Consider the following 18571-nt stretch of genomic DNA (forward strand, 5'->3'; position numbering starts at 1 on the left):
GGGATCTGATTCCCATTTTTACAAAAGTAACCAGCTGCCTCTCCCAGCCTTCTGTGGGGCTCTTCATGTAGTCTGCTCTAAAACCACACTGCAGGGTGAGGGGTTCCTGGCAGGGGAGAGTTGAACCGCAGGACTGATCTGCTGCTGAAGTGTTCTGAAAACATTTTTGTATCAAATACTCCTGAGCCGTTTAGACCTTGCAGACAATGAGCTGCACAGGCTGTGGGGAAGGTACCGGCCGGTTGTCAGCAGAGGGCAGGAATCCAAGGGCTGCGGAGCTGTTCTGTCATGTAGATTCTCTGTTCGTTTCTTTTAGTGTTAGGATTTTTTACTCTTTTATTATTTTTTCCTTTTTGTTTTGGCTTTTGGCTGATAGTTTCCTGGTTGCTGAGGGAGATGCCTTTTCACTGTGCCAAGCCTGTTTTCGGGTGACCTTGCGGAGGAGGTGCGGTCCGGGCTCCTCTCACTCCATCTGCCGGCGCTGCAGCTGCGGCTCAGGGCGAGCACAGCGGCCCCGGGGCTCCCAGTGCCGGCAGCCCTTCGGGGCTCTGGGCTGGGTGTGCACCTCCTGCTCTACTGGCAGCCCAAAAGGAGTCCAGCTGCCGCTGCATCTTCCATCGGGAACCAGAGTGCAGTAAGTGGGAATTGCCTCTGCACACTGCAGGAGTGAGTAGCTATCAGAGTTCACTTCAGTGATTCCACAGACACACACACCAGCTTAGGAGTTGCTTAGGTTTTTTCTGCAGTGTTGCCAGCGTCCTTCCAGCTTCCTATGAAATTTGACAGTTGTTTTAAGCATCAGTCCAGAGGTTTTGTGTGGATAGAAAATTAGCAGTGTATTTCTGCTGCAGCAGCAGCAGCAGATCTGTGCAGCATCCACATGTGTATAATTTCCCATGCCTGTGGTGAGGAAATAAATCCTAAATGGAATGGGTAGTGAAGGGGAATAGGTTTGGCAGCCTTGTTCCAAAAAGAGTTGTCTGAATTCGGGATTAAGCGAGCGTATCAGAGATAGGCACCTGGTGCAGTATCTTACGTTATTGCCAGAATGTAGCTAAGTATAGGCACAGGATCAGCATTGCCAAGATGAAATAGTTTTGTGGAGGAGATAATCCAGGAGCTGCTGCATCATTCTCAGCACAGGGACTGAGGGCTGAAGGGATGGAGATGCCTAATCAGCCCCAGCTAATTCCTCAGGTGTTTTCCATTCAGGATTCAAATTGCTGTCTGTGCTGTCACTCTTCTCTGGGCAAATAATCTACTTGCCACATCCTGGTAATGTGAACTTCATGCAGAACTAGTCCCATTTGCCAATTTTGACAACTCTGCTGCAAAAAAAGCTCATCTCCCTATTTTTCTGAAAGGTGAGACTGCAGTGTGTTGGAGATGACTCTAATATAGAATATACTCCTCTGTGACACGTTGTTGTTAGCTAGGGCAATGCTTACACACTGCAAAAGGTCTGATGCTCACAGTGACATGAGTGTCCAAGGCATTTCTGTTTCTCTGAAAGCCAAAAACTAATATAGTGAACTTGTTTACTTTGCTTTCTGCAGTAAAAGAAGCAATAAATTACTTATCTCTGTGCTTTTCCAGGAGGAAACAGTGTAGATTGCAACTCAGCACAAATCCATAACCAATGGAAAAATCTCATTTATTCCAGGAAGATTATCTTTTTAAGGGCAGTGCTGAATCTGGGCTATAATTAAAACAGCTTTTTAAAGAAAAAAAGAAAAAAAAATGGTTGTTTTTCTTGTTTGATGTATTCTCTATCACTAATGACCCTCTTTTCTTATTTCTTCTATCCATTTTTAAATGGGTGTAAGGAGTTAGCTGTATATTGCATAAAAGTAGCATCACCTGAAAAAATAATTAAGATGATCTGGAAATTAAGGAAATCAGTTTTGAAAAGAAGCAGGTGCTTAATGGAGGTGTGACCAGCTGTGCTTCCCAGGAATGTGCTTGAAGCACTTCATGGAAAAATGTGCAAGGCCTTCATGCAACACTGGAAGAAAATTTATAATAATTCAGACAAATTGCATCCTATAAATAGTAGAGCTGGATTCATTAGGACAGGAGACAGATGGAGAAAATATAAAACTTGTTTGTTTCTTTTTAAGGCACTATAATGCTTATGAAAAGTGTCAGCTTGCTGTCACAGAGGGAAAACCCTCCACTGCAGCAGCAACTTTCTTGTTATTAGTTTATCATCCCTGCTAATGAGTTGCCCCCATGAGGGGGATTCCTGGTACTTGGCTTTAGCAACTCCTGCTGCCTTTCCCTGGTATATCCAGGCTGACCCAGAAGAGCTGCAGCGCTGGGAGGGGAGCAGGGGAGGCAGGAGGGAGGGCAGAACAGAGCTGTGTGTGGTGTGTAACACTCACTGACTCTGTTTAAGACTGATGCCAATAGGGCAGAGGCATAAATATAGTTGGAAAGGGGAGTGTGGAGTGAGGTGAGAATCATCCACCACCTGCTAAGGAGTTGTGCCCCAAAGCAGGAAGGTACTGGTGGTTGGTAGAGAAAATGCTGTGCATTATTGAAGAGAGAAGGCGAAGGCATTTTTGAGATGTTCTTACATTAGTAAGTAGGAAAAAGGAGAGGCTTTCATGCATGGAGAGAGGTAATGACAGAGAGTGGGTGAGAGGTGCGTGACTGGAATGCAGCTGTGGCCACAAGTGGGGAGCAGAGGTGGGGGGGGGTTGGAGTGTCTCGGTATCCACACACAGCAAGGTGCTGCAGAAGGAAGTTTGTCCAGCCAAAAAGGAATGTACAGACTGACAGGGCGCATCACAGACTGCATTTAAATTACAGGACAAAGTAAAAGTGTGGGGCTGTTTCCAAGTATGCCAAAATTACAACTGGGTACTTCTGAACTGAAGACTGGCTGAACAATTGCATCCTGTTGAACCACAGGCAAGTCTGAGCTCAGATATAGAAGCAGAAAATGTTCTGTATGAATATTATCTGTTAATGAACCTACCTTCATCTCTTCTGCTGATCTGATTTACATTTCAGCAAAGCTTCCTTAAAAGATAACAATGTCAAAATTCTAGTAGGCTATCCTAAGAGATTTTTAAGTATTAGTGTTCAGAAAAGGAACACCAGGTGCTTATCAGCAGTGTTTTTCTTGAGAAGTTCTTAGGTTGCCAGTTCACCTTGTGAAGTGGCAGGGGAAAAGAGTGATATGAAGGTCGTATTGGAGTCAGATAATCACAGACTTATTCAAGGAATGGAGAAAAGCTGTACAACTGCTCATGCTTCATGGATTAAGTAACCATAGTTTTTCCTCAGCATTTAATATAGAGGGCAGTGATCCCAGTGCAAGGAGAGGACATTGGAGAAGAGGAAAGTCAGTGGTATGGATTGGCAGGATGCCTTTGGGGGTTGCCATCTGTTGCAGCTTGCATGTATCTGTAGGGTGTCATGTGTAGCAGGCAAGTGGTGGCATTAAAATGAGGCACGGACATGGAGCAGGTTAAGTATCTGGTCACTGGAGAAGGATCCAGGCGTGCTGGGATGCACATGAGAGGCTGAGCATGGAAAATATGAGCCAGCACATGGATCCTCATGCATAGATTGGATTTTTGGTGTGGAACGAACCTTGGCTGATTGTGTTTGGTTGCTTTCAGTGGGATAAGTATCTCCTGTACAGCCAGGGGGTTAACACAGCTTGTGTTCACAGGTAGTGTTAGACAGGGTTTAGAGGGCTGAGTTCCAAGACTGTGGCTCACAAAGCCACACAGCCATAACTGGTGTGAAGGATGTGAAGAAATAGTTACATTTAAAATCAAGGCTTTTATTTCAGAAAGCCTTTAGCAGTAGGGAAAAAAAAATCCACTGGATAGGACAGCATTGCTCCAAGATGTTTAAAGTATGATAATCTGCAGTGTGTGTATGAGAGATGGGTGATGTTAAAGAGAAAGTGCTGAAGAGAGAAAGTGATTTGTGTTTGGGGATTTCCTGTCTTACTCATTGAAAACTTCCTTTGAATTATGCTATCCTCAGGTTCCTCATGTCAGTTTGTAGGAGCCGTTTGGCACTCCAAGGGCAGCCCGGGTTCCAACTTGTGGCAATTTGGATCTGGGAGAAATCCTGATCCGTTCAGAATTTTAGGGGGCAGAAGCCCAGTGCCAGGCACAGGACTACAGGTCTAGGACAGCATCTTATGTGAAGAACATTTTTTATGTGTACAAATAATAAAAATCTTTTGCTCAAAGCAAGCTTGAAATTCCCTCTTTGCCCAGGCTTCTTCACACCTTCACACTTCCTTTGATGCCATGTTTTTCTAGAAATCCTCTCCTAGGGTATTCCTCTCCTTGCTGCATTACCTAATGCTTACTTATTGCTTACATCCCAGTGGCCACCAGACCAGCTACAGTGACTGCAGATGAGTCCCGTTGACCAGAGGTTGCTTGTGCCATCCTGCACCCACCAAGGCAATTTGGGGGTTTAGTTTTTTGTTCACATAACCTGAACAGCACTTTTTGAGATGGTTTGTCTGGCCAGTCCTTACGCAGATGCTTGGCATACTCTGCCTTCATTGATGCAGTGTGTCATGCTGCACTTAGTGAAGGAAGATAGATAAAAATTGCTTCAAATTGTTCAGCAATTTGGAGTGATGGAGTTCTTGCTTAAGACCCTCTTTTTAATGCGTGTAGATGCATAAATCCTAATCCTGTGGATGAGGAATTCAGGACACGATGGTACTGTCAGTTACTCAGCATCGCAAAAGGAAATCCTTGGCAGAACTGGGAATAGCTCTCATTCCTGTCATGCTTAAACTGCACAGCTGATATGGTGACTCTGGGGATCTGCAGTGAACAGATGTGGCTGTCACAGTCTCCCAGTGTGGGACAGTGCTGGTGTATTTCTGTGCTGAATATTTCAGCTGGAGTCAGTGTTCCTCCTTGCCCCTCAGACTTGGGGGTTCTGGTCACTTTGACATCCTGGTCCTTCCTTCTGTCCCCTGGCTGTGTGCAGGGCGTGGCTGTCAGGATGGTGTAGTTACTCTCTTTGGCCCTGCTCTTTGTGCCTCTAAAAGTATTGAGAGATTTGAACAAGGACACAAGTGCAAGGTGAATTTGCAGCCCAGTCTGGAGATGCAAAGTAATAATTGCGCAAGCAAAAATTGTCTCTTGTCACTTTGTCATTACCTGCATGCTGTGCAGTTTATAGCATAGCACAGATTCTGGAAAGAATTGTCAACCTTAAGACAAGCAAAGAGACCTGCAGCCCAGGTGAACATTTCTCTGCATGAGTTGCTGTCTCCACTATTTCCCACAACTGTGGGTAGAATGTCCTGGACATTGCACAAGTTCTTCTTTCTGTGTTGTAGCAGCTTTCACTTGGCTGTTCTCTTACGTTACTAAATAAGGTATGTGTGTGTTTAAACATTGGCTTCTCTGCTTCTCTTCTCCTCTTGCCCCACCTGCAGGCTTTGAATTATTGTACCAGCCAGATGTGGTCCGATTGTACCTCTCCATCCTCACTGAAAGTCAGAACTTCAACACTCTGGAAGCCGCAGCAGGAGCTTTGCAGAACCTTAGTGCTGGCAACTGGACGGTGAGTGCAGTCTTCTCTTCAGTCTTTTTTTGTTTCCTTTGTGTAAGTAAAGAAGAAGGGGATGTCCCATCGTAAGTGCACTGTTACTTTGTACATTTGTATCTTATTTAAAAAGGAAGGAGGTGGAAATGTCAAGAAAATTCTTTCAATTTGCTTATTGAAGGTGTTTTGCATGTTCTGGACCGGTGATGTTTACGTAGTGGAAGTAGCACTGAGCTCATGACAATTTAACCACGATCAACTTTCATCACTTTGGCCCCTTTACCATTGCTTTGTCCATTCAGAAAACTCAGTATTAGATAGTTAGGTGTTCTGAATACCTAATTTGCTGGATTGACAGTTTGCTGAGGAAACTGCACTCCAGTGTCCCCTAATAACCTCTCTGAAGCATCCCCAGCTCTAATCAGGCAATTCTCTCAAAGATTTGTCTGATGACTTCTAGAACAGCTCAGCAAAGTGGGACTGATAGCAGCCTGAGGGTTGGCAGAGTGGTGTTTCACAGCTGCCTTGAGTGCAGCTTATTTTAAATAATACAGGCATGCTTTAAAAACAATCATGAAACAGAATAAAAGCATGAAATTGGAGGAGGAGGAAGATAATAAACGCTTTAGATGCTTTACTGTTTCTTCCAAGTGGCCTCTTTTTCCAAATCCAGAGAGATGTGTTTTCACACCAGGATGTGTACAGAACAGGTGCTGGCAGATGATGCTCCTTCCTTCTGCTCCTGCCCTTTCTGCAGAACCTGGCTTAGCTGTAGGATGAACTCATACACCTTTTCTTCCTTGGTGCTCGGTGAACTTAAATGAAGGGATAAATCAGCACCCACAACCTAACTGGTCTTTGCGAAGAAAAAAAAAATGGGTTCCAGCACTGAAAGAAACGCCGGGGGCAAGGAAGGAGCAGGTATATGAACTCACAATACTTGTGTTGTTTCTTTCCCCTCGTGTGTCCCGGTCAGTGGTCCACGTACATCCGTGCGACGGTGCGGAAGGAGAGGGGGCTGCCAGTGCTCGTGGAACTGCTCCAGTCCGACTCAGACAAGGTGGTGAGGGCTGTGTCCATTGCCCTGAGAAACCTTTCCATGGATCGTCGCAATAAAGATCTCATAGGTATCTTCTAAACTTCTCTAACCAACCTGGGATATTGGAGACCCTTGAGAGACCTCACGTTTTCTGTCCTTTGTGCTGAGGATTTGTTCTCTCTGCAGTTTCCATCAATGCTGTCTGGGACTGAGCTGTAGCTGCCAAGTGGGGAGCTGTCAGCTCAGAATGCATTTCCAGCCCACTCAAGCTGTGGCTTGAGGGAGATCTCTAACCTGGGAGTAACATTAGGTGTAGATTTCTGCAGGAGAGGAGTGTGTGAAGATGTGCAAAGGGCCGGATGGGTTAAGAGGTTTCTTGTCTTTTCCTTAGCCCTCGCTGGTATAGGAGTTTTGCTCATAGTCACACATCACAGATGTTGCTCCTTAGGCCTGCCAGCTGTTCCAGTTACAGTGGGAGTCTGGCCTTCGGCATGCTGAGCTAACCTGGGCAAAGCCAGCTAACCTGGCTCTGAAGTTTTACTTTGTTTCTTCCTTCCTCCTTCTTTCACATCATTTTGCCTGGTGGGTACTTGTGGAAGCTGGACACTAAACAAGTGTCAAGTTGATGTTCAGCACTGCTCTAGCTTCTGTCCGAAGTGGTAAATGACATTCACCTGCCCATAAGCAGGAATCCTGAAAGATTCAGCTGAGATGAGTTTTGCACTAGATGACTTCTGTATTTAACTAAGGTATTTGTTTAAACTGTAACCTTGCCAGGCCAGGAAATACTGGTGACGTGTTTAGGGCCATCATTGAAGTTGATAGTGGCAAATAGCAAGGTGGGATTTTATGTTAATACATCAGATTTCCATTTTAATAGTTCAGGAGGTGTAGCCAGGCAGGTGGTACAGATGGATACCTGGGAATGATAAAGTCCAGATTCCCTGGTTTTTCTCCAGTACTATACATGGAGAAGGCTAACTGCACCCAGGAGGAAACACTCTTACCTTTGTTGGGGAAGGTTAATAAATGCGTGGCTGCACACCTTGCCCCAGAAGGCCTATTACAAGGCTAAGTTGAGTAAGCTCTGTGCGTGTATTAGCATGAATATGTGGCATTAGCAGCTACTGGATGCTTTTTTTTTTTTTTGCCTCAGGCTTTGCAAAATATGATAGATGTTGGCTGTAAAATTCTCAGTAAAAATGGGGTTTTTTCTCCCCTCAATACCTCTCAGAATCCATGGTGAAGGACTTTATCTTAGCTTTATCAGCTGTCAATCACCTTGAAATAATGAATGATAAATATCCTGTGAAGTTACAGTCTTGTGGTTTAAAAACACATGCATTATAAGGGTTTTTTTCAACATAGCAAACGCTATTGACTTTTATCATTCAGGATGGGAAAGTGGAATGATTATTAGGACTGCCTAATGGTATCTCTTCCCCTTATCTAGGTAGTTATGCCATGGGTGAGCTGGTAAGAAATTTGCCCAGCAGGCAACAGAGATCTGCAAAGAACCTGGAAGAGGATACAGTGGTTGCGGTGTTGAATACCATCCATGAAATCATTACTGACAGCTCAGAAAATGCAAGGTCTCTGATCCAGACACAGGGCATTCAGAAGCTGGTAGCTATCAGCAAGTCAAGGTAAGTGACAGTTGAAAGCAAAGTGCATATGAACTCCTTGCAAACATGAGAATGTCACTATGAACAGCAGCTTTTGCTTCGTGAAAGTATTGGAGTGTCCCAACCTTTCAGAGCTGTAATTTCAGCAGTTAATATAAACAAAGTAAAAACAGCCAGCACCTTTAAAAGGTTTACTTGATGAAAAAGGTTAACTGATGAGTCACTTCAGTCATGTTTAGACATGCTCTTCTTGTCAGAGACATCTTAGCGCCATATATACAATTACCTGGCAGCGTTTACAGTAAAACCATGATCTTTGGTTTTAGTTCAGGCCTTTTTTCTGTGGCAGTGTTCCACTCCTGGCATGCCAGTGATGAACTCTGTTTCTTTCAAGTGAAATAGTTAATGATGTGCAGTAATTGTTTTGGCCAAAGGGCTGGTGGTGGTAATTTGAAGTGACAAATTTTCTTCCATTTCAGAACTGTGTTCTGACTGCAGTAGAGGAAATTTTGTTATGTGTAGTTCAGCCCATTAGACATTGTAGGTGTGTTTGCTGCAAACTTCTGGGAGAGTGGCTGAAGTAGCCTTCTTGGGTTGTATTGTTACAAAATATGGGAGCCACCAAAAACCTAGACCTGTTTTATATTATAAAAGGTGTCTATGTACTGACTTAGTAAGGAATGGATAAAATTTCGTTTTCCATTTACAAACAGCTTATTTTTTTGCTGACCGAATTACTGTGTAAGGTATTTTAAACCATGGAGCAACTTCATTGAATTGTGAGGAATGGATGTACATTGGGGTGAAGGTTTGAAAAGTGCTTTAGAACATTTTTTGGTTTGGGTTTCTTTTTCCTGAATAAATCCAGGTAGAATGGAATCTGTCTGTTCTTTGTTAATGGCAGCTACAAGACAAAAGGGTCGCCATGGCCTCAGTATTTGTCCAGCAATACATGTGAAAACAGAAATGTGCAAAATTCATAAGATTTTGATTTCCGTTTTTGTAAGCAAATACATATAGATATGAAGAAGTCACTGAATGATTTCACATATATCCCATTACTTATGTGTTCAAATAATTGCTGTGTGGAGTATTAGGTATTAACATACAAATACTCGGACATTGCTTGATACTTAAACGGTAATTTTATCTCGCAAATCAGCCAGTCTCCCAGAGAAACAAAAGCTGCATCTCACATTCTTCAGATGATCTGGAGCTATAAAGAGCTACGAAATGCCCTTCAGAAGGATGGATGGAACAAGTCACACTTTCAGGTAAAGATCTTAAATTAGTTCTGAAAACGCCTGAGTGGAGATGTCCTTACTTAGGCTAATCTTACAGTCTGTAGATCTTCGTTTTCACTTCTGTTCTTCCAGGTGAGAGCACAGTGGTTTGTACCCTGCTCAGTCCTGTACACCATCCTGCACAGAGCTGCTGGCTATGCTTTGCTGTGGTTTGTGCAATGTAGCTCTTTAGGTTTGGGGACTTTTGCAATCCTGTACAGCCCAAATGCCCCAATTTACTGGTGGAAGAATTAGCATATCTCATCTTAGTTTTGTCTTGTTTGAAACATTCTGTACAGCAGCCTAGGGAAGCCACCTTTGCTTGACATGCAGCCTCCTCACCTTGTCTTGTGGAAGGCCTTTACAGGGCAACAGTGCTGCCATTGAGAAAATAGGAAGAAAACTCCTCCACCAAATCTATAAAATAAAAAATACTCCAGTTGCATATTATCAACAGAAGGGAGGCTTAAGAGCATTCCATAATCTCTCTCCATGCTGTTTGTTGGTTTGTTTATTTGTATTGTTCAGTTTCCATGAGCAGCAATTTGGTATTTGTGTGGGTTTTGTCTTGCAGTCTGTTTCTGCAGCTCCAAAGGGCTCCAAAGGTACTGCTGGCAGGTCTGGCTACGATGACAGCACTTTGCCTCTGGTGGATAAAAGTCAAGGTGAGTTCTGCTCTTTATCACTTGTCATATAGTGCTTTACTGGTTCTCTGGATTTGCTCTGACTGTGTTACAGCACAAGGGGGTAAAAATGCATTCTTTGTGTGTGATTTTTTATGCTGCAGTCTCAAAATAATCAGTCCCTATTACCTGGAGATGGATAGAATTTCTTCCCTTACAAAGTGTACACTACTGATACTGTTTACTCAACTTGAACATAGTCTTACCAGTTAAATCTTCCTGCAAGTGGGGTTGCCCTACTCTGTATTGGAGTCTTTCTCTTTTTTAAATAAATGTGCCCATTTTGGCACAGCCTCTTCCTATACCATGCAGGGTTTTTTTTATTGGAGATGAGTTTATTCAAGGTCCAGCTAATCCTGTCTGTGCTTTTCCATGATGCACAGCCACACCCACACCAGTGTAGCTTGATTTCACCATGATTCCTGTGTCTCTCAGCCTGGCTCTGGTTGCTAAGAGCAGGATTTGCCTTGTGCACTTTCTCAGCTCTAACTGCAGGTTACTGCAGAAACAACAGCCCCACACTACCCTGCCTGTTTCCACCTTCCCTGTCTTTGATCAAACCTGGCACGTTATGCACACAGAGGATGATTTGGGTCAGCTTGCTGACGTGACAAGAAACTTATTTTCTTTGTGGATTAGTTTTCTGTTGGCTCAGCAGGCTGCTGGATTGGCTTGTGTGCCATGAGAAGCTGCACCCTTACTTATTTTCTTTCTCTTTTATTCTGAAGAGACCAAAGAGAAGCTTGTTAATTGTGGCAGGTAGTCCAAAGCAGAAGAACTGTGGTTTCTGTTGGAGAGAGGAAGCCCTGTGTAGCAGTGCCAAAGCAGAAAATACATAGATTATATGTGCCCTCTGGAGAATTCAACTCAGGCTTCCCTTTCTGAATAGATAACAGCTGAATAGTTCGGGAATTTTTCTTTTACTATAATCTCTGGATTCAGTACTTTATGGACCTCTCTGGTTCTGTGACTAATTCAAAACTACCAGGTTTTGAGCAAAGCAAATGTACCTCAAGTTGTTCCAATGCTTCTGTTTTCTAGATAATGAGAAGTCTGGGAGTCGTGATATGATACCTATGGATGAACTTGGCCCAGGTAAATTCAGTTATAGATCAGACTCTGTCTGTTCCAATAGAGCACACTGTCACTCACAGGAAAGTTCAGCTATTTCTCTAGGAGATATTATTTCAGATGGATAAAGCTGACATTTAAAAACAGAACATTACCTCACAAAAGATTGGTCGTTGTCTTTTTTTTTTCCCTTTGTATACATGTAGAGTGTACACACCAATTTCTCCACTACTTAATGCATATATTGGAGGTACAGTGACCCAGCTTTCATTCTCCTCTTTGGTCCCTGAGGCAGCTGCATTCCCTTTTACAGATCTGGAAGTCTGTGGGATTCAGAAAGAAAAGAGTTGAAAATTTCCTTCAGTGTATTGCTGGTGTTTAAATCTGTTCTGCTTTTACTTTTCTAGGTAAAACCAAAAATAGATTAGTGTGTGTGATATTGATGGCTCTACTTTCCATTTACCTTCATCTAAACAAGCCTGAGACTTTTCCTATAGACTGAGAAGAGTCACTGTCAGTGATGTGCTTTGAGACTGATAAGCTCTGTAGTGTTCAACTTCCAGAGGGTTTTTTCCTTACTAAGGTAGATAAAGGTGCTGTGTGGTCTCTTGAGAATTTGCTGTACCTCTCCTAGTTGCTATTTTTTATTTAAATGCACCACCTATATGAATGCCTCCAGATCAAACAGTTTGGTACGCTGCTATTAGTGATTGTGGCTGAATAAAATAGCAAGTTAGAGCCAAGAAAGTAAAATAACAGGTATATATTACCTTTTGTATTCTTGGAAAAATGAAATGCCACCTGCCATGAATGAACTGTCCATATGTATTTTGCCTTAGGAAACACTGAAACATTTGTTCTTGCAATGGAAGAAAATCTTCAGAGAGGATTGCCTGGCAGGAATAGCTGTGTGCTGGCAGGTGCTGCAGAATGGGTAGTGCTGATTGTTTATAGTCTCGGTATTAATTGCTGCCTTATGCTCTCAGGAATTACTGGTACAGCCCTGAGTACAAAACAAAATGCAAATTTACAGCACCAGGCAGATTCTTTGGGCCATGCTGTTCTCGAGTCTTTTTATCACCTTAGAAGATGAGATCTGTCAAGTTTTCCAGATCTCAGCTCTTGAGTGCCTTTTACTTCCAATATGACTATAACTTTGTGCTATTTCGGAGGTCAGCTGAAAAGAGACTAACTTAATTTATCCAGTTTACTATCCTTAATTCAGGGGAACTGAAATAACAACATTTCATCTCTTTTCTTCAGGTTCTTCCAAGTGCTGTGTGGTTTTTGTCTTATGGGCATCCTAACATGAGAAGGCTGCTCTAGGCTGTATTTTCTGATTTTAGCTTCATTGTGGACTGTTGTGTTTTGGAGTTTTTGTTCTCCTTCCACTCTGGAAGGAACTGTACCTTCCAGTCCAGTGTTCATCCGCTGCAGAGTATATACAGTACTGATGGTTCCAGAACATCCCCACCTGTCTGACCTTCCTCTATGGGCTCTTCTCACCAACATTTAGGCTGTCCTGGGCCTTTCCTGTTAACCCACATTGGCTCTGCTTCAAGATCACAAAATGAAATTGCTGGTGCTGTCTCAGCTTCTTTGCTAATGCAGTGGGGGTTATCCTTCTCAACAGAGGAAATCACTTTGCTCTCAGTGGTTAGGGAGGCAGAAAGGATACATTCCCCATCAGCTGGCAGTGCTAGAGCAGTCAGATCCCTGCTGTCTGGGGCAGTGGAGCAGCCTGGGTAGGGTGTGGATGTGCTGTAGAAGAAAAGCCTGTTGTGAGTTCCCGTGGGATGCTTAGATCTGTCAGGCATTCTCCAGAGCAGCAGTGCTCACCATGTGCCTGGGGCCCTGCCCCCAGCAGAACAGTGATCTCCAGTCTGTGCCAAGTCCTCCAGAACTCTGTGTGACCCTCACTTAACCTGCAGTCACTCAGACAGGAGCACTTGGGAGGTGAAACTGTTCAGACCAGAGACACAGAGTTCAGATGCCACTGTCTTCCATGTCTTCAGGCATGACTTTTCCTTTCTCCTCCTCCTCTTTGATGGGGCTAGAGGTTTTGTTCTTCTTTAAGTCAAGAGCTGTGTGAGGGCAGAGATGGACTGACACTGACTGCCATGTATTTGGTCCTGTAATTTATGATGACATAAAAATGTTGCTGTAGAGTGAGAGGGAGATGGAGAATAGAGACAGCAACAAGCAGGAACCTGAGAGAGAAAAGTAAACAAACCAAGGGTGGGACATCCCTCTGTTGACCAATGTAACTTTTGTCTATACAAGGGATTGTATTAAGTCAAAATGATGTAGTTATACCTTGGAGCAGCAAGATATGTATGGATCTTTATGCCACAGAAACAATTAATTCTGATGGCTTCTTCAAATTACTCTGAAACATGGGAGAAGCAGTATTTTTAACTTCCTTGCAGAGCCATGGTTCTCAAGGCAGTGAGGTGTTACTTCTCTGATGCAGCCTTTTCCAAGATATTTCTAATTTCATTTGATCAAATCATAAACTTCCTATCTCTCCTGCTGCTTATCTTGACAGAGGCATAGCACAGTGTGTGGGTTTTGGACACGTGGCCCACCAGTGCTGCTCTGTGTGCAGGCCAGGGGCCTGCAGGATGAAATGCAAAATGTGTTGGAATTTAGATACAAAGAGCAAAGTTCTTGAGTGTTCTTTGTTGTCAAATTACTGCCAGTGCAAATGTGGGATTTTCCTCTTGCTGATGTGTCCTGGCTAAGTTTGGGGGGTTTAATTTCTTCATAGTATTAAAGATCTGGCTTGGTTTTTTATTTTTTTATTATTACAGTCTACTAATGACTTTACTCCCTGGGAAATATCACAGCTGCCATCCTTCACTTAGTGGCTGTTGCTTTCTGGGGGTAGTTTAAAGGTTCCCATTGTGTCTTGGCAATTGCTTTCAGAAGTGTTTGTGGATCACCCATAATGGCACTAAAAAAAATGCAAAGTGATCAATTACATCCTTGTGAGTACAGTTACTGTGAGATTGTAAAAAGCTACCACCCAGTTGCTCTAAGTTTGATTTTTCTGTTTTTCCATAATTTAATACATACTTTTGTGAAGTATTTTGTCCTAAATGAATGATGAATCTGTAGATAAGGACATAGCCTACTAGCAGTGTTCATGGTTGTCATTTGAGAGAATTAATCAGTTGTGCTTTCTCCACAAGTGCTGGCTGGGTAGCTGGATGCAGCTGGGTTTTTTTCTTTTTTTTGTTCAAAACAAATAGCTAAGAATGTCAGGCATCTTGATTGTCAAAAAGAAATTTTAAGTTAAGTGCTGTGTAGCAAATCATGCTTTATGGTCTGTGAACTACGTGTATAATTCCAGAATTCCTTAGTTATTTTTGGTCAGCATGGTTAAATCATCCATGGCAAAAATAGATCCTGCTTCAGGTGCTTGTTTGCAGGTCTGTGTGCACTTGGGTTTGAGGCACACAGAACACTGCAACCGTTCTCCTTCTGACCTGGCTCTGTGTGCAGTTGTCATGTGGGCAAACAGTGCCGTGAGAAGGCACAAACACATCACTCACTTTTCCTTAATGGCCTGTTACAGGCCAGTAATAAACAAAGAGAGGGGCATTTTGATAGTTCATGTAAACTTTTTTGTAGTCTTCTAAAAATACAGTTTGTCAGGACAAGAAAATATTAATGATTTCTCAGTTACACAGGGGAAAACAAAAGCCTACAAGGAGGTATAAATTCGAGTGTCATTTACTTCAGATTACAATGCTGTCAAAGCAGAGCAGGCAAGGATCTATTTGTCACTGATAACGAGGGAGATTTGATGCATCATGAAAATAAATTAAGTTTTGCATTGTCTGACAACGATTGAAAGCAAAGGTTCTGAAATAATTGCAGCCATTTCTTTATAAAACCCTCTCTCAGTTTTCTTCCTTGTGTTCATCATGCTTTCATGCTCTTCCTTAGTTGTCAGGAGAAAAGACACCAACAGGTCCTTCTTCGTAATGAAAGACAGCCCAAGCACAGCAGGGTTTGCATTGAGATTTCTTCCAACTCGACAAGTCCTTTTTCTCAGTGCTCTGATGGGGACTCTTCCAAATTATTGTCATGTCCTGCTAGTAGTTAGGCTCAGGAAAAGTGGGAACAGGCTGCAGAGCATTCAGCGAATGAACACAGCCAATTAATCAGGCTACTAAGCAAGGAACACAGGATTTGGGCTGAATTTGGAGCTCATTAGCCACAGGGCATGAGATGACAACTTGCTGCTTTCCTTGAGCACACTAAAAAGTGCAGTAGGCTGGGATGAAAACAGTGCTGCTTGCTAATGAGTGCCAGCATCTGGCAGTGCTATAAAAAGAAGGCTTTTCTGTTTGTTTTTAGCTGGTAAAAATGAAATTTTAGAGCTGGAGCACGTGAGAAGCAGGCTGCCTTTGGCTTGGGGTGGTTCGTTTTCCTTTTCCTCTGCTGAGGAATTCTGCTTGCATCAGCTCTGTTTCTGCTCTCGTTTGTGCCTCACGCCTGACTGTTGTGTTTTCTCCTCAGATGGATATTCTACCATCGACCACCGGGACAAGGAGCGCAAGTACAAGACCAGTGATAATGCAGGAGATGCCTCCGAGAAGGAACCTTTAAAAGTGAGCTCCCACTGAGTGCTAGTTAGTGGCTTGGGAAGAAAGGAATAGAGTGTCCTCATCAGAAACAGGGTAGTCACTCACCAGGGGGCTGTAAAGGGCCTTTTTTTATTTCACATTAAAGGCATTATTTTGTAACTTAGCACTTGGCTAACTAGAAATAAAAACAAAATACTGCTTTCCAGTGCAGGAGCAAATGCAGGTAGTTGCTGTACTCTTGTAAATGGATGAGGTTGTAAAAATAGAAAGTGTTTGTTCTGTCACCTTTGTCCAGGCAGCATTCCCTGGTCCTGAGCTGTGTAACTGTGCTCAGACTTTGTTCTGACAAGTCTCTTCAGATTGTCTTACTGCTTTATTGTCTTCACCATGAGAAATGGGTGTGATCTTGTGTGTCCATGTCCAGCAGTGTGGTGAATAGTACTCATTTCTGCAACACTCATTCACAGTCCTGATGGTGGACCATGGCCATAGGCCAGGGAGATGGAGAGGGAAGAAGAGACATGGAAAGTTATGTGTGTCCTTCTAAATACAAATTTAGACTACTTTCTAGTTAAAAATAATTATTACTTTACAAGGCCTTTTGTATTATGGGCTGCATGCAAATGTGACTCAGTAGGTAATTTCTGTTGCACTTCCGTACTTTTTCAGAGTAAAAAGTCTAAATGCTGTGGCCACCAGTTCTCCCTGGCCTTAAAACAAACTTGCGTTTTCCCCTGGGGGAGTAATTTCGAGAAGGAAAATGAGAATTCATTGAAATAAGAGTCAGTGGTAAAAGACACTATTGCTAGTCTGCAGAAGGCTGCCCTTCAGCACATTGCTGATAATACCAGAAAATTCAGATGATTCATGTTGAGTGGAAACAGTTAAACTTCAGTCAGTTGAAAGGCAAACCCATAATTGAACAGGGAAATAAAAAAATGGGAATTAGAGAAAAATACTTCCCTAGATGGTAAACTAGGAAGTTGTCCTACTGCACCAGCCTGCCTGTTTTAACTTGTCTAGTCAGGCATTTCCTGCTGTGTTCTGCCTTTCCATGAAGGAATACCCTGGAGAGTGGCTTCAATCTGCCTGAAATTTTTTAAAGCTGATTACTCAAGTCCTACAATGTGTCCCCCTTCTCCAGTTGGCAAGAGATGGTCCTGCTTGAGCCAGTATCAATCAAATAAACTTCTAGTTCACTCATCACAGTTCTAGTACATTCTGCAACGATGCAGCAGGAATGGATGCAGTTAAGTTATATAAGTGTTGATCAATAAGAGCTTGGCAAGAGAAGTCTTTTTAAGGAAAATAGGATAAAGTAGAAAAAATAACAAGTACTTGTTATTTTTTCCACTTGAAATTCATTAAAGTAGTCCAATGCAACCCTCAAAATCATGTCAAGCAGCCCTAACTCCAGTGTATGACTGAAGTAAAGCACATCAGAGTTCAGCAAGTGGCTGATTTGCTTTTATGAGAAAGAGGGGAAAAAGCATTTCACCTCAACAGTGGTGACCTACAGCCTGTGCTGCCTCTTGATTCTGAGCACCAAGCCTGAATCCAGGCTGTTGTACACAGCCCTGCCCTCACCTGGGCAGAGCTGAGCAGCTGCTGCTCTTCTCCCTGTGCTTCCAAATAAAAGTGTGGCTGTGGGTGTTCTGGCTCATGAGCTCAAGGGAGGCTGGGAATCCAGGGAAGTGTGACCTTTTGACTGTTGCAGATGCTTTTGTCAGTATTGTGCCTTTGCTGATCTTGTTTCTTCCTCTATGACTAATTTTCCCTTGTGCTACTTTAAGCTGACTTTGTTTGGTGGTTTTGTTTGATTAATCCGCTCTGTTTTGCTTTAACTCCTCACCCTGTGCTGCAGAATGACACAAATAGGAAAAACATTAACAGGAGTAACAGGGCTTCGGTGAATCTGGTGGATGCCCGTGACATTAAACCCCAGCCTGTTGACTCCTGGGTCTAATTTGCATGCATGGTAGGTCCTTTTAATGGTAATTGGGGCTAGTGAATAACTTTTTCTTGTGCATGATCTGTTATAGCTGTGGAATCTCTTCAAATCTAACTGCTAACTTACAGATACAAGAAAGTGCCTTTGGAAGAAAAAAAGTGGTGTTTATATTATTCAGTGTATCTTTAATGAAATGCAATAAAACACCACTGTTTGATTAAAAATAACCTGTCAAATAGCCAGGCAGAAAATTAATATTGTGAATGATTAGTTGTCAGCTGAAATGTGAAATATTTCTGCTGTTAGGCCATGGGAATGAATTTGAGTAGTGCGTTCCTGCTTCCAACCATTTTTCTCCCTCAATGCTCATTATAAGGATTAGCCTGAGACTTAAGAAAAAACGTATCCTTGACTATTTTTGGATGTCCCCTAAGGTTCCCACGAATTACAGCAGGAAAGCTGCTGAGTGTACACAAGTTACTTTGCAAGGAGAGATGATACTGGTTACACAATAAGCAGTGACCCACAACTCCCACTTTGCATTTTCTTTTTTTTTTTTTTTAATTGTGTGTCACTAAAGAAAGGTGCCTTTTTGTTGTGTTCTAGCTGTCTGCCTTTGCCACATGCCAAGTTCCTCAGTAATGTCACCAGTCTTTCTTTGCTCCTGCCACTGCTAATCTGTGTCCTGCTGTCTTGCTCAAGTTACCCCAGTGATACCTTCTGGCACTCTGTCAGAGGATGCTATGTTTGGAACAGCAGGTGTTGTGCCCCCAG

The 18571-nt window shown here is 42.9% G+C and overlaps 1 protein-coding gene across 7 annotated transcripts in view; it reads left to right on the top strand.

Annotated features, from left to right (window-relative positions):
- The window catches only part of ARVCF (ARVCF delta catenin family member), a 248028-nt gene that overhangs the window by 223563 nt on the left and 5894 nt on the right, over positions 1-18571 (top strand). For 6 of the 7 annotated variants that reach the window (XM_083873697.1, XM_083873698.1, XM_083873701.1 and 3 more), the window contains 8 exons: positions 5438-5565; positions 6524-6674; positions 8040-8232; positions 9374-9485; positions 10069-10159; positions 11219-11272; positions 15779-15870; positions 17711-17824. In XM_083873697.1, coding sequence (XP_083729823.1) covers positions 5438-5565; positions 6524-6674; positions 8040-8232; positions 9374-9485; positions 10069-10159; positions 11219-11272; positions 15779-15870; positions 17711-17812 — 923 coding nt within the window. In that variant the 3' untranslated portion in view covers positions 17813-17824. The remainder of the gene's footprint in view (positions 1-5437; positions 5566-6523; positions 6675-8039; positions 8233-9373; positions 9486-10068; positions 10160-11218; positions 11273-15778; positions 15871-17710; positions 17825-18571) is intronic. The other variant, XM_083873703.1, reaches the window with a different exon arrangement.

This window comes from Zosterops lateralis, assembly GCF_965231275.1.
Source record: "Zosterops lateralis genome assembly, chromosome: 17".
NCBI lineage: Eukaryota > Metazoa > Chordata > Aves > Passeriformes > Zosteropidae > Zosterops > Zosterops lateralis.